This window comes from Penicillium nucicola (assembly GCF_028828085.1).
Source record: "Penicillium nucicola strain IBT 29836 chromosome Unknown utg000003l, whole genome shotgun sequence".
NCBI lineage: Eukaryota > Fungi > Ascomycota > Eurotiomycetes > Eurotiales > Aspergillaceae > Penicillium > Penicillium nucicola.
Window position 1 is genome coordinate 2,676,475 of NW_026643127.1, and position 13,011 is coordinate 2,689,485.

General features: G+C 49.7%; 3 protein-coding genes across 3 annotated transcripts; all 3 read right to left on the reverse strand.

Moving 5' to 3' along the window:
• Positions 1-59: 59 nt before the first annotated feature.
• Positions 60-3,537, reverse strand: N7511_004573 (bifunctional cytochrome P450/NADPH--P450 reductase; the record flags this gene model as incomplete). The annotated part of the gene is made up of 3 exons (XM_057126998.1): positions 60-3,034; positions 3,101-3,346; positions 3,420-3,537. 3 exons carry the CDS (start codon positions 3,535-3,537, stop codon positions 60-62), a joined length of 3,339 nt encoding a protein of 1,112 aa, XP_056985888.1.
• Positions 3,538-4,776: 1,239 nt separating this feature from the next.
• N7511_004574 (glycoside hydrolase family 16 protein) lies at positions 4,777-5,923 on the reverse strand (the record flags this gene model as incomplete). The annotated part of the gene is made up of 2 exons (XM_057126999.1): positions 4,777-5,074; positions 5,130-5,923. The coding sequence occupies 2 exons, from the start codon at positions 5,921-5,923 to the stop codon at positions 4,777-4,779; spliced, it is 1,092 nt and encodes a 363-aa protein (XP_056985889.1).
• A 3,876-nt stretch (positions 5,924-9,799) lies between these two features.
• Positions 9,800-12,727, reverse strand: N7511_004575 (GH92 family glycosyl hydrolase; the record flags this gene model as incomplete). Its single annotated transcript, XM_057127000.1, has 10 exons — positions 9,800-10,178; positions 10,233-10,325; positions 10,382-10,452; positions 10,504-10,592; positions 10,644-11,185; positions 11,241-11,331; positions 11,385-11,900; positions 11,948-12,068; positions 12,122-12,268; positions 12,326-12,727. 10 exons carry the CDS (start codon positions 12,725-12,727, stop codon positions 9,800-9,802), a joined length of 2,451 nt encoding a protein of 816 aa, XP_056985890.1.
• Positions 12,728-13,011: the final 284 nt, after the last annotated feature.

Genomic DNA, 13,011 nt, shown 5'->3' on the forward strand with positions numbered 1-13,011 from the left:
AGACATTTAGCCACACTTGAAAATGAGATGGTCCAATTTAGTAGCTACATGAGAAATAGCTAAGTAAAAACATCAGTAGCGTACCTCTCCGAGGTCCTCAATCGGTCAAAGAACTTCTCAGCAGCCTCGTCATCCCCAAGCTCAGCATCGGCAGGCAATTCCTCTCCCTGCTCCTTCAGCTCCGCAATCTTGACAACCCGCTGCTGAAGGTACATTTCCTTGCAAGCATCTCGAACAGCACCACCAACACCGGTGCTACCGCAGACATAGATCCTCGCCCCCTGCTCAAACAACTCAACCAGTTCAACCCGATCTTCAAGCATGAGGTCCTGGACATGTTTTCCTTGACTTCCGTCAGTTGGCCGGCTATACGCCCATCGAATATCAACGGCACCAAGCTTGGCCCACTCTGCCAATTCAGCTGCATGAATATCATCCTGGCCCTTGGTCCGACAGCCGACGTATAGAACCGCCTTGGCGGGTTGACCGTCGTGTAATTCATCAAAATTGGGCGAGCTGCGACGGCCGCGAATCTTCTCTGCGCGATCCATGATAAACCCACGGAAGGGGGCAAGCCCGCTACCGGCACAGGCCATGATCATTGGAGTCTCGAGTTCGTTGGGCGGTTTGAAGCCGGAGTGTGAAGGGCGCACGGTTATGTGAGCGCGTTCGCCAGCTTGAAGTTCGGAAAGATAGTTGGATGCGACGCCGAGGTATTGTTCGATTTCGGCGCCTTCGGCTGCAGAGGCCAAGGCGGGCGCATTTAGGACTGAGAAGCTGATTGAGCATTCGGATGGGTTGGCGAGTGGTGACGAGGAGATGGAGTACTGGCGCACACGCATGGGTGGGAGCATGGCGAGGAAGTCGCCGATTGGTAGTTTGATTGCTGGGTGGCGCATTAGGAGGTCCAGGGGGCTGACGCGCTTTTTGACGATTTCTTCGGTGAACCGGCTTGGGCTTGATGCTAGGTAGCGGAGCTCGGCTTGGGTTTCTGCGTCAAGGGTTGCATCTGCTAAGATATTGAGGTCACGCTTTGAGGCTGGTTGGGAGAGCTCGACGTAGGTTGACAGTAGCTCTGATGCTGAGATTGGGACATCGATCGGGATGGAGGGTGGTGGGCTTGAGCTTTGGGAGGGCTTTTTCACCCGGAGCACGGCATCCCATGGGAGGTCAAATCGGCTGATTGCGCGGCGGACGACTTGGCTTGGGTTTACCGGTAGAACGGCGAGGTAGTCACCGCACTGATATGTCATCTCGGATGGTAACTTGAAGCGCACCATGCGCTTTGTTGGGGCATCGCCGTGTGTCAAGATCTGGTTCTCGACAACGAAGCCCTCCTCCAACTGCAAGCCCAGGGTGGATGCCCTCATGCCTGAACTGACCTCAACCTGCAAGGAAGACTTAGGCTTGGAGGACTTCTCGGGACTAGCACCACCGAACTTGGCTGTAACAGCCGGCCAGAACGAAGTCTCGCCCCAGCTGTCGAAGTCAGTGAACATATCAGAGTTCGCTGCGTCAGCAAGACCAATCTCGCATAGACTATTGGCACCATTTTCTTTTGCCAACTGGTCAATGGCCTTGGGAATACGGTAGAAAGTGGAGGACCAATCATGGTGTCCACAGCCAAAGACCGCATAGTTGACACCATCCAGACCACTTCCCTTCAGCTCACTCAGCCACTGGAAGAAATGGGCTGCGTTGTCTGGAGGCTGGCCCTCGTATGAAGCGGAAATGAAAACAACCGGGTCGTTCTTGGGAATGTTTTCCTTGGCAGAGTCCAGAGAGCTAACCTTGGCAGCATATCCATAGGCAGTGGCATCATCAGCTAATCTGCGAGCAAACACCTCACAAGTACCTGTGTTGCTACCGTACAGAATATGCATAGGCTTCACCTTGCCATCGACGGGTGCAGCAACCTTGGGCTTGCGATCGCGACTGCCAGTAGCAGTCTCGGTGGGCGCACCACCAAGGGCAATGCTGAGCTGTGTGGGATCAAGATCATGTCTAAGGGTCGCCTTCATCTGGAAGTCCTTGGGCTTGATGGTAAGTGTCTGCTTAATACGCAGGTCGTAGCTAGGATTATCAAGCTCAAAGTTGAAGTTCTGAAGGAGCATTGCCACGATCAGGAGAACCTCTTGCCAGGCAAATGGTCTTCCGATACACCCTCGCATTCCATTGCCAAATGGCTTCCAGGCGTTCTTTGGTAGCTTGTCAAAGTGCTCATCGAGCATTCTTTCTGGCTTGAAGGAGTCGGCGTCGGGGCCGTAAACCTTTGGATCACGTTGCATCTTGCCCAGCATGAGGGCGATAGTCTCGTCTGGGTGCAAGACGTATTTCCCGCCTCCCAGTGTGACCGGATCCTCCTTGTTTTTGGTTGGATGTGGGTGTACTGCAATCATTGGAGCCGTCGGGTTCAGGCGAAGCGTCTCACGCATCACAGCTGTGATATAGGGCAATTTCGACATATCCTCGACAGCAATCTTGCGCTTGCCGATGACGGTGTCAACCTCTTCTTGTGCCTTCTGGTAGGCACTGGGGTTCTTGAGAAGATAGTAGAAAAGGAAAGACAGCATGCCGGATGTTGTCTCGTGGCCAGCAATCAAGAAAGTGATCATGTTATTCACAATCGAGTCATCAGTCAGACCCTGTCCAGTCTGAGGATCCCGACCCAGAATGAGGGCGTTAAGCAGATCCTTCTTTTCAACCGGATTCTCTTTCCGGTTATCGACAAGCTCCTGTGCAAGGTTCCGAAGATACTCAATGTCAGTCCAGTACTTGTTGTTCTCGGTCGTCGGCAAGCTATTGATCAAACCAGGTCGACGAGCGCGAGTTCCAGACCCAGCTAACAAGCCAACCATAGCCTCAACGAATGGATGCATTTCATCGTGATAGAATGAATTAAATCGGGTACCCATGGCGCAGAGGGCAATAGAGTCCAGCGTTAGGCGGGTAAAATCATCAGTGACGCCGATAGGTGTGGTGGGACCCTGGCGCGCCCATTTCATGACGAGTTGAGTGGCGATATCGTACATCTCTATTTGAATGTCAGTTCAACTTCGCTCGCTGGGCCAATTCCCGCATGAAAAATGAATATACTCACCATCGAACATCCCCCGAATCATCAATGGACCGAACGCAGGCACCAGGACTCGGTGGGCAACAGCCCAATTCTCCTCTCCCGGGTAGTTGGCTGTGAAAAGACCATCGTGGACGCCATTTCGGATCTCATGTAGACCGGCAGAGACAATCTTTGTAAATCGTTCCTCGTCGCATACTTCGTCGACTAGCTCATGCGAGCTGATGAATACTCTGGGTTTGCCGAAAGTGGTCAATCGAAAGATGTGGCCTGGAAATAGCAATTGAGTCCATCAGTCTATATATTCTCTTGTTTGTGTTCTCTTGTTTGTTGATCGGCATACCGTAGTTTTCGGCTAGTAGCTCGAAGCTCTTGGCTGGAACCTCGGGTTCGATATCGTAGATGTTACCCAAGATCGGGACGCCCCTTGGTCCCGGGATGGGAACCTCTTTTGTGGACATGATAGCTTTGGGGAAGAGATCTAAAGGAGGTCCAGACAGACGCGAAAGTCGATGGATCAGATTGGCGGGGTTGGGAGATCCCGTGCAACCAAATCCGGAGGTGGCGTTGACGCTTTTGGAGGTGAAGGTGCACGAAAGCTCACGAGGCAGGCTAGATATAGGCCGAGCAGATCAAGGAGATCAGTGAGATCAAACAAAAGCAGTGAAATGTTCTCTCTTATATAAAATTAAACCAGCCAGCACCGTACAGTTATCAAACCTCGGCCTCACACTTAGTAACTAAATCCCGTGTTTCAGGTGGCCCTGCAAAGGGTTCCACTGCGGATTAGGCGTGTCCGAATGCCAATCATGCTCGATGAATATTAATCGCGCCGAGAGCTAAACTTGGCAGAATCAAAAGGTCAAGAGGGTGTCGGTCGGATTTGATTCGAATCCCGAACTTATGATCGGAGTCGGCACAGATAATGAACATAACACTCACACTGGACTATAAGAAGGGGGTTGGATCATCCACGGAGCTGCATACGAATTAAGCCGACTCCGATCATGTCCACACGTATGTGTAGAAGGGACTCGTGTCACATTCTCCAGATGAGGTCATACGGCGTGGATAACCTCCGATGAGATGTTCATGGCCACTGTGATTCGCTAATATGAGCTGCTGCATGAGAGGCAGCCATCAGAGTTGGCTCCAATCGCAACACCATGGCTATGTGGAAGGAGCCGATGAACTGGGACTCGGTGGTCGTCAAAACAATGTGGGATACTCATGATCCCGTGCGACCCGCAAAGGGATACACTTACAAACAACATGCGGCAATGGCCTAACAATGCGAAATGAAATCCGTTTTATATGATAAAGTATATACAGGGATATGAGTTTGCAAAGGGCATAGCATCAGGCGGCAACAACGCCAACGAAAGAAATTTCGACCGAGGCCGAAAAGTGGGATATCAACAGAAAGAGGGCGCAGGCGAAACGAATGGGCTCTGCGGTGCAATGCGAAGACAGTGTGAGAAACAGAGAGAGATGAGACAGGCGAGATGGAGCCTGAGATGAGACAAGATGGTCATTATTCCGACTCCGTTGGTCGTCACAGAGGCCCGGCGCGTGTGGAATGGCACGGCGATATTGGGATAGCGCGGGAAATACTGCGCAACAGAGTGGAAACCAACAGAACAATTCATTAGGAAGGGAAACAAAGGTTGCAGGTTCGTGGAATACAATATTTTTCAAGGCTAGTTGTTGACCTGCTGGTAGCCACCATGCTTCCACTCGCTCTGCTTCCAGTCGTTCTGGAAGTTCTGCATCTCGGTGCGGTTCTCAGCGTAACGGCTATCGTCGAGGGCATGTTCGAGACGGCCCTTGCGGCGTTGGCGCAGACAGAAGATGAGGAAGGCTGCGATGCCGATGACTGCAGCTCCGGCTACACCACAGTAGATTCCAATGTGGGCTCCTTCGCCCAGGTCGGCCCATTTCTCGGCCAAAGTCTTGGCTGGGGGCTTGTTGAGCTCTGTGACTGTAGTAGAGTTTCCGCTGGATGTTGAGTTAGCTCTGATCTAAAACGCGATTATAATAACTTTGAACTTACCTAACCACGTCGATACTGTCGAATGAACCTGAGTGGTCCGAGTAGGTGTACTCCTTTCCAGTGTGGAAATCCTTCACGCGGAGCTTTCCAAGGGTCATGGTGAAAGGAGCATCGTCCCATTGAACCAGACCACCAGCCCACTCGATTGTACCCTGTGCGGCACTCTTCTCACCGGCAGGCCACAGACTGAACTTCACACGGCATGGTGTCTGTGGGTAGTTCTTTCCCCCAAGTGTACCCTTATCATCATAGTTGAGCTGACGGACCATCGTGCCGTCGATATACCATTGAAGTTTATCCTGATCCCAGTAGGTTGTGTAGTTGTGGAACTCGGTGTCTGCGTTTGTGACGTCGTGGTAACCGCCGCGATCGAAGGAGGTATCATTGCCTTTTCCGAAGAAGTTGGACTGCACCTGGCTAGTGTTGTATCCAACCCACTCCCAATCGATCTCGTCCAGGTCGTCGGATTCCAGGACCACACTGCTGATCAGACCACCACCCTTGGCCATCTTGACATGGGATTCGACGACACCAAAGAAAATATAAAAGTTGGATTGCAGCAGGGTCGATGATCCCTCTGCGGCGAGGGTGAACTCGGCTCCGTCATCGCCGTAGTTATAGGTTCCGGTGGTCATGTTCCAGATGGTGTCGTCCAACGTGGTATTGAAGTTCCATGTATGTTCTGTTCCTAGAGCCGGGTCTGCGGGACATGTTACGTTCAATGGGTTGCAGTCGGTTGATGTTTGGGCAGTGGCATAGCCGGCCAAAGCCAGCAAGGCAAGAGAGTACCACATATCTAATGAATGTAATCAGATCTGCCGATCTAAAGGAATGACTGTATAAAAAAAAGGAATGGATTCGAGAACGAAGCTCGATAGTAAAGAGTGGGATTGTGCCCGATTGCACGAGAAGACCGTCAGATGTACATGGAAGAAGGGAAAGGGGAAGGCTAAGTGGGCTTATAGGCTAGCAGTGTTTTGGGCGTTGGATTATTTTCGTGTTTTCCCCTTACGCTGCAGAGATTATGGGCAGGTCTGAGCTAGCCCAATCTGGTTAGTGGTGTCCAGTTTGGCGCAGGAGACTAACTGCATCTGGTAGTTCCCAGGGGTCCCGGACCTGAAACTAGTCTCCTTTGGGGTGATAACGACCCTGATTGGACGGACAAGGGAGAACGATAAGAACCCGCCGAAGTAATTAAAGCCGCAAAGGGTGTTTGTATACTCCGAATGGTCCAGTCTCAACATCAATACATGCTTCTACATGATATCCGATGTGATTGTCTTTCTCATGGAGGGTTCTACTATCTCTGAAGTCAACGGCAAGCAATCACTGCAAGCAGGATTTTGGCGGTTAGTTCCGGTCCAGACCAGTTGAGGAAAATCATCTGCAATGAAGATCCCTCTGACTTACTCATGCATATGTGCCCCTTGAAAACTCAAGGATGTCAATCTATTTCCGTTCGGTTCCTCAGACCTGTTCTTGAACCGACTTTGATGAGTATCCGCTCTTCATAACCAATAAAATGGCCACTCATAGGCCCAAGCCCTTTCCCCCCAGTGGAGATGTCTAAGTCAGGCTTTTCGCTGACTTCGTGAAGTGGAACCGTCCATCACACGAGGCTAACCCCAATTACTAGTCAGGGTCACGACCCCTTATTCGCCGATAAAAGTGTAGTGACGGCTGCGGCGTTCTTTCCATGACCGTTGGATGAACTCGTATACAGTAGAATCAGGGGGTCAAATTGATCGATCGAACGCCACGGGTTTCGTTGATGACACGGCTCGGTCCAGCTGGAGCATGCCAAGTACACTATATCTCTGGGCAGGTCTACTGATTTACGGCCCTACTGATCTTCTGTAGCCACATGTACACTGTAAGTTTTACAGCACAACGTGCTTTAATCCGAACGGTGACAACGACTTTCTAACCATGCATTCGAATTGCGACCGGGGAACAATCGCCTACATCACAATCGCCCTAATCAAGAAGCAAAGTGTCGATCGGCAATCTTGGAGGTTATCCCAATCTTCATAATCATCAGTCATCAAGCGTCATATCAGAAAGCGTGCACAAAAGCATCACTCATGTCCTGTCGCATAACTCAGGCTTCATGCCTGAACCCGGTCCATCCACAGCCCCATACTCATAAGTTAACTGAATGAACGGAGAAATCATGTCCATATCTCCGAGATCCCAAATCAAAAATAGCAAAACCACCTGCGCCATTCGATCAGTCAAGATTTCCACCCACCCAATCCCAATCAAAGCCCAGAAAAAGAAAAGGAAGAAATTAAAAATAAAATAAAAACCATTCCACAGCCCTATCCCCCGATAAAATAATCCATTCGGGGATCAATGGAATAAACCTTAGCAGGCCGACGCAAATTGTCGCGATCCCGATACCGCCGTGTATTCATCGGCTTCTCAACCTAGTCAACATAACTCGCAGAAGGACGACGCCGCTTCTTCCGACCGCGAATACTCACACTAATGCAGGTAATGGGCGGTATCCGACATCCGGCTTGTCGCCACCGCTCCACGCGCCTAGCAGGCTGAGGACACGCCCCGGTCAGAGAATTAGGAGTGTGCCTGCGACTGCGCTGCCGGATATAGTAGGCAGTTGTCGCCCCTTGGTTGTCTCGGTAGGATAGAATTGATTTGGGCCTGAGTTATATTTAAACATGGATTAGCTGCACAAGTGCGTTGGTCCGCAGCATTGGCGTTCCTGGCCCTGAAAAGTGGAGGTCAGGTCTGAACAATATACATGTACAGTACAGGACATGAAATCTAGGAAGGCGGTACTACCAATTACATATCATCACTTCAAAATGGTGAGCCAGCCCTGCGAGTTCATAGGAGCCGCGCCAGTCAGGGACGGTGACAGCCCGCTAATGATGGTCAGAGTAGTAGCTTCCTCTAAATTTTAAGCTAAAGACCTTACAGGTATCGCCGTCGTCGAAAGTTATTAGCGGAAGTGAGTATTCTTTGATCCGGGGAAGTCTTATGCTAGGGCATCATATATAAGATTCCATGGTATATTTCTTCGAACGAGGACTACATGGACTATGCAAGTTATTGTAAATTGTGGCTACAGACCGCAACCCATGCCATGAATAGCTGGAGGCCAATGGTCCCGAGGTCTACTGCCACGATTATGTCATCTAAGCATCAGGTTAAGTTAGGTCTAGCTTAAGGGAAAGCTTTTCATTATATACGAAGTTCACCAAGCATCAATGAATCTCTAGACTTGAACAAATCAAGTTTTGCTCCTACATCCATCCATCGTACAGGACCAATTTCATCATCTTCTCACTAGACATCATACCTTTAACAAACTACGCGCCGAAGTGTCCGGTAGCAAATCCCTCTCATTGCGGTCATCACTCCTCCGCTGTTCATATCACTTAGATATCGTCTCTATGCAGCTCCCCCTCAGAGCTCTCCCACAGTTCCCGGTCATCTATTGATACTATCCGTTCTGCATAGAAAAATGGCACCAGTCACGAGAAGAGCGGCCAGGGAGGCCTTGACTCCTCCACTTCTGGCAACGCCCGAGGTGCTTGAGATGATTCTGCTTCAGACGGATATGCGCACTCTTCTGACATCTTGCTCACGAGTCTGTCGAGACTGGCATGATCTGATCAACACGTCACCATCGATTCAAAAATCCCTCTTCTTCATCCCAATCAAAGAATCCGAATGGGGAGCGGGAGAAAAGCTCCCTAATCCGCTGCTGGCAGAGATGTTCCCTACCATGTTTCCTAATAAGGGCGACCTACCCATGCAAAATTTTTACTTTTCCGATTGCGCGATAGCCAAGGATCCCGCAAGTTTGAATCGGTTTGTCCAGAAAGGTGCTAGCTGGCGCAGGATGCTCGTGCAACAACCTCCTATCTTAGAGCTTGGCCTTTTCCATATTAATTCCGGCAGGGGTGGCGACTGCGCTCTTAGCGTTATTATACCTGTTAGTCTTACAATCTATCTAAAATTAGAATCTCCTGGCTGACACGGCGTGTTCAGGCGAATCCGACCAAGACACAAGATAGAGACGAGGGTCTTCGAATGGGAAGACTCTTTGGGGTCTTATTATTCGATTCGTCCATTCGAATGGGAAGGTTTGAGAGTGCACGTCTATACTGGTCAGCAAATGAGCCGATTGATTTCCATTCAAGACAAGAATCAAATGAAGATGCGTTTCATCGAATGCTTGGTCAAGTGGGTTTGGTTCTATATTCCCAGCGAGTCCTCCAGTGTGCGATGGGTTCCGTGCGTGGTTCGAGTGGCAATAGGATGATTATTGAGGCGTATCGAGAGCATGGCTTGGACGTTGATTCCCAAGCAAAGGAGATGAAAGCCCACAGGAGGTCGGCGAAAAAAATAGAATGGTCGGAAATAGATTCGGATGAAGGCGACTCAGAAGATTCTACTGAGTCATAAGGAACGGTCAAGAAAGCATAGGTGTTCAGCTTTTGTATACTCTCTCCATGGGACACGATGACTATTCAACTTTGAGATATTCTGATACTATAGCGGAAATTCAACCCATGGGCTCAAAACCATAAGCCGTTCTTGCGATTCTCAGATCAAAGGTCCTTCCTGCAAAGCTTCAGAGACACATTTCCTCCATTGGAGGTAGACATGATGGTTGATAATCATCTCATCTCCTCTAGCTACTTCCTGTCAAACTGCACATGTCCCGGGGAAGGCGGCACATTCCCAGTCTCCCACGTTTTCGCATCCTCTCCAAGCTCAAATTCGATCGTGCCACCATTCGTCATGACATCCTCGTGCTCAAACCAGTTCTTGGTCCATGCTTTGCCATTGATCCTAACGCTCTGCACATAATACCCACTCTCGAGACCAGTAGCGGAGATTCGGAGTGTCTTGTTTCCGTTGATTGTCATGTTCAGATCGGGGAACCAGGGCGACGAGAGCAGGTAAACGGGCTGGGTGACGATTGGGTAAATACCCAGCATCTGCCATAAGAGCCAGGAATTCATTGCGCCTGCGTCGCTGTTTCCAGGGATTCCGTAGGCTGTATCTTTGAAACTATTGGGGAAATTGTCAGCGCGCTCACATTGGATCGAACATTTGTGTACTCACTATTGATTGGCTAGACTGCGAGACTGCCTGACACTCTTGTATTGCTTGTTGATGTAGTTGTAAAGATAAGGCGTGGCAAAGTCGGGTTCGTTGCTGTGTTGCAATTAGTCTTCTGGCTCTTACTATGGAAATGAGTCCAAGCTACCTACCCAATGTTAATTAATGTGGTGATGGCTGCGCCATTCGCACCGAGATTTTGAACGGACATGTTTGGTTTGAACTACAATTCTGTCAGTGACGATGTGTGTTTTCAGTGGGCTTCAAGACTGACCATTAAATCGAGTCGAGACTCGAATGTCGTCTCCCCTCCCATGAACTCAATGAGAGTCTTCACATCATGAGGAATGACAAAAGAGTATTCTGCCAGCCCAAAGTCAGCTCTATTCAATCTCAAAGAAACAATCAACTTACCCCATGGAATCCCCTCGTAAGTATAATCCTGCCACTCACACCCATAGCACAACAACGGATCATATCCACTATCATTGAACGATCCATTTGAGAACTTCGGTGCCATAAACCCACTGAAACCCAGACTCTTGACATCAGGATTCCAAATATTCTGCCACCCAGCGGATCGATTAAGATACTTCTCTCGGTCACCGGGCATTTCCCCGGCGGCGACCTGACTGACAGCGAAATCATTCAAGCTATACTCAACGGTGCGCGAGATACAGCGCGTGTTATGGTCCTGGGATACATATCCCAGTTCTTTCCAGTCATCTAGCGCACCGCGACCTTCTTTGGTACTTGCTGTCATATCTGTTGGATCAAAGGTGTTGTAGGGTGTGACTTCTGCGTCCTTCTTCATAGCTGCGTAGCCTTCCGTCCAGTTTATGGCGCCTCGCATGCCTTTGACGTATGCGTCAGCTAGGACGTTGTCTGCATCGGAGCCACCTTGGACCAGTCCGTTCCAGTTTCCTGAGCGACCGTCTGGGAGGAATCCTGCGTGTCTGTGGGGTTGGAAGCTTAGTTCGGCTCTTACTTTGGTATTTTGGGGTCCCTTACTTCCAAATATCAATCAGTCCTCGGATCATGGACTCGTAGTATTCTGGCTGGAAGATGTGATAGAAGCTAACAGTGCAGCGGAAAATATCCCCTGTCCAGGTGGTCAGTTATCTATTTCTGAAGCAATGTGAAAAATTTACTCACACATTGTGTAGAAATCATCCCAGTAAGGCTCCTCTGAATTCCATAGAGGATTCTCTCCAGTTCGATCCGAAGGCATCAGGTGAATGAAATACAACGAGCTGTACAATAGCCTGACCTGCGTCATGTTGGCAGAGTCATCAAGTGGAACTTGAATCTTATTGAACACATCCATATTCCATTCCTTAACCGCAGCAGCGACTGTATCGTTCAATTTCCATGATGGAATCTCCTTTTGTATGTAGGAACGGGCCCGGTCGGTGGAAATAGATGATATACCAACGCGCGAGGTAATATGCGAAGCAGGTCCATCGTTCCAGCTGAGTAGCAAGCCAATGCGATTGTTCATGGGACCTGATGTTACTTTACTTGATTTGTTTTTGAATGTTGGTTCGCTTATTCCGCCATTGGCTAGATTTTGGTATCTGGTCATCGGATCTGTATTGATGCCAGAGAATGTCTGCGTCTGGTCTGGCAGAGCCGAAAATTCTCCGTAGAAGTAGACAGTAAATGGAGCTCCTGTGTCCTGTTAGATGATTTCTGGTGTATTTGATCTGAAGGGTTACCGTTATTCCATCCTCCAGCATACGTGCCATACCCACTGTATGCTTTACCATTGGCTTCAATCTGGATCTCGCCTCCCACAAATATCTGGCCGTTCGCATCGCCAGGAGAGCCCGGGAGATACTGGTCGGATTGTCAGTCTAAGCTCTCCTAATTCAAGAATTCAGAGATCTGACATGCGACACATCAACAAGCACATGCTTCTCACCCTCCGGAAACGAATACTCCATGATACCAGCATGCCGAGAAGCGGAGAGCTCAACAGTGATTCCATTCTTCAGATTAGTCTTGTAGTATCCTAACCTGGCAGTATCATTGCCAATCTAATACGATCAGTTTCATCGAAAGAATGATTGCAAGCCCAACCCGCAGCAACATACCCTGGGCTGACTATAAGTCATATTATCAAGCACATTGACCGGCACATCAACAGAAGTCAAAGGCATCTGCGAGATCAATCCATACTTGGGCGACCCGCCAGTCCCACTCTCATGCATCATACTAATACCAGTGACATTCCCATCAGGCGTCCAACCGCCGTTAAGAACGGCAGTGCTCCAGTTCGCGGCGGTAGAGTCAATGCCGACTTTAGCCACGCCAAAGGGCAGCGCACCTCCCACGAAGATATCACCTCCGCCGAAGCCGGTACCTGGCTCGGGGCCTTCGGAGCCCATGAAAGGATTCACATATTGGGAGAGGTCTTCCTGGGCGGCTGTTGCGGGGCTTGTATGTATAAGTAGGAGGCCTGCAATACCCCTGAGTGGGATAGACCATATACGCATTTCACCTTTATAATGCGAGGTCAGTGGTTAATGGTGATGTTCCGTCTTGGTTGTGGGGAGTGAAAGGGGAAGCTGCGCCTTGCTTGCTTTTATACATTCCTGCGCGAGGGTGAAGAAATACGGTGTAACCCTGGCATATATTTTAAGGCTGGAGGAACTTCGCTTTGACTGAGTGATTTCTAACAAAATTCATTGTCAATGGTTAACCCCCGCATGGATGCACTATCACTGGAAGCAGCGGTAACAAGCATCTGTGCCCGGGGTCGATGCGTGCCATGACATAG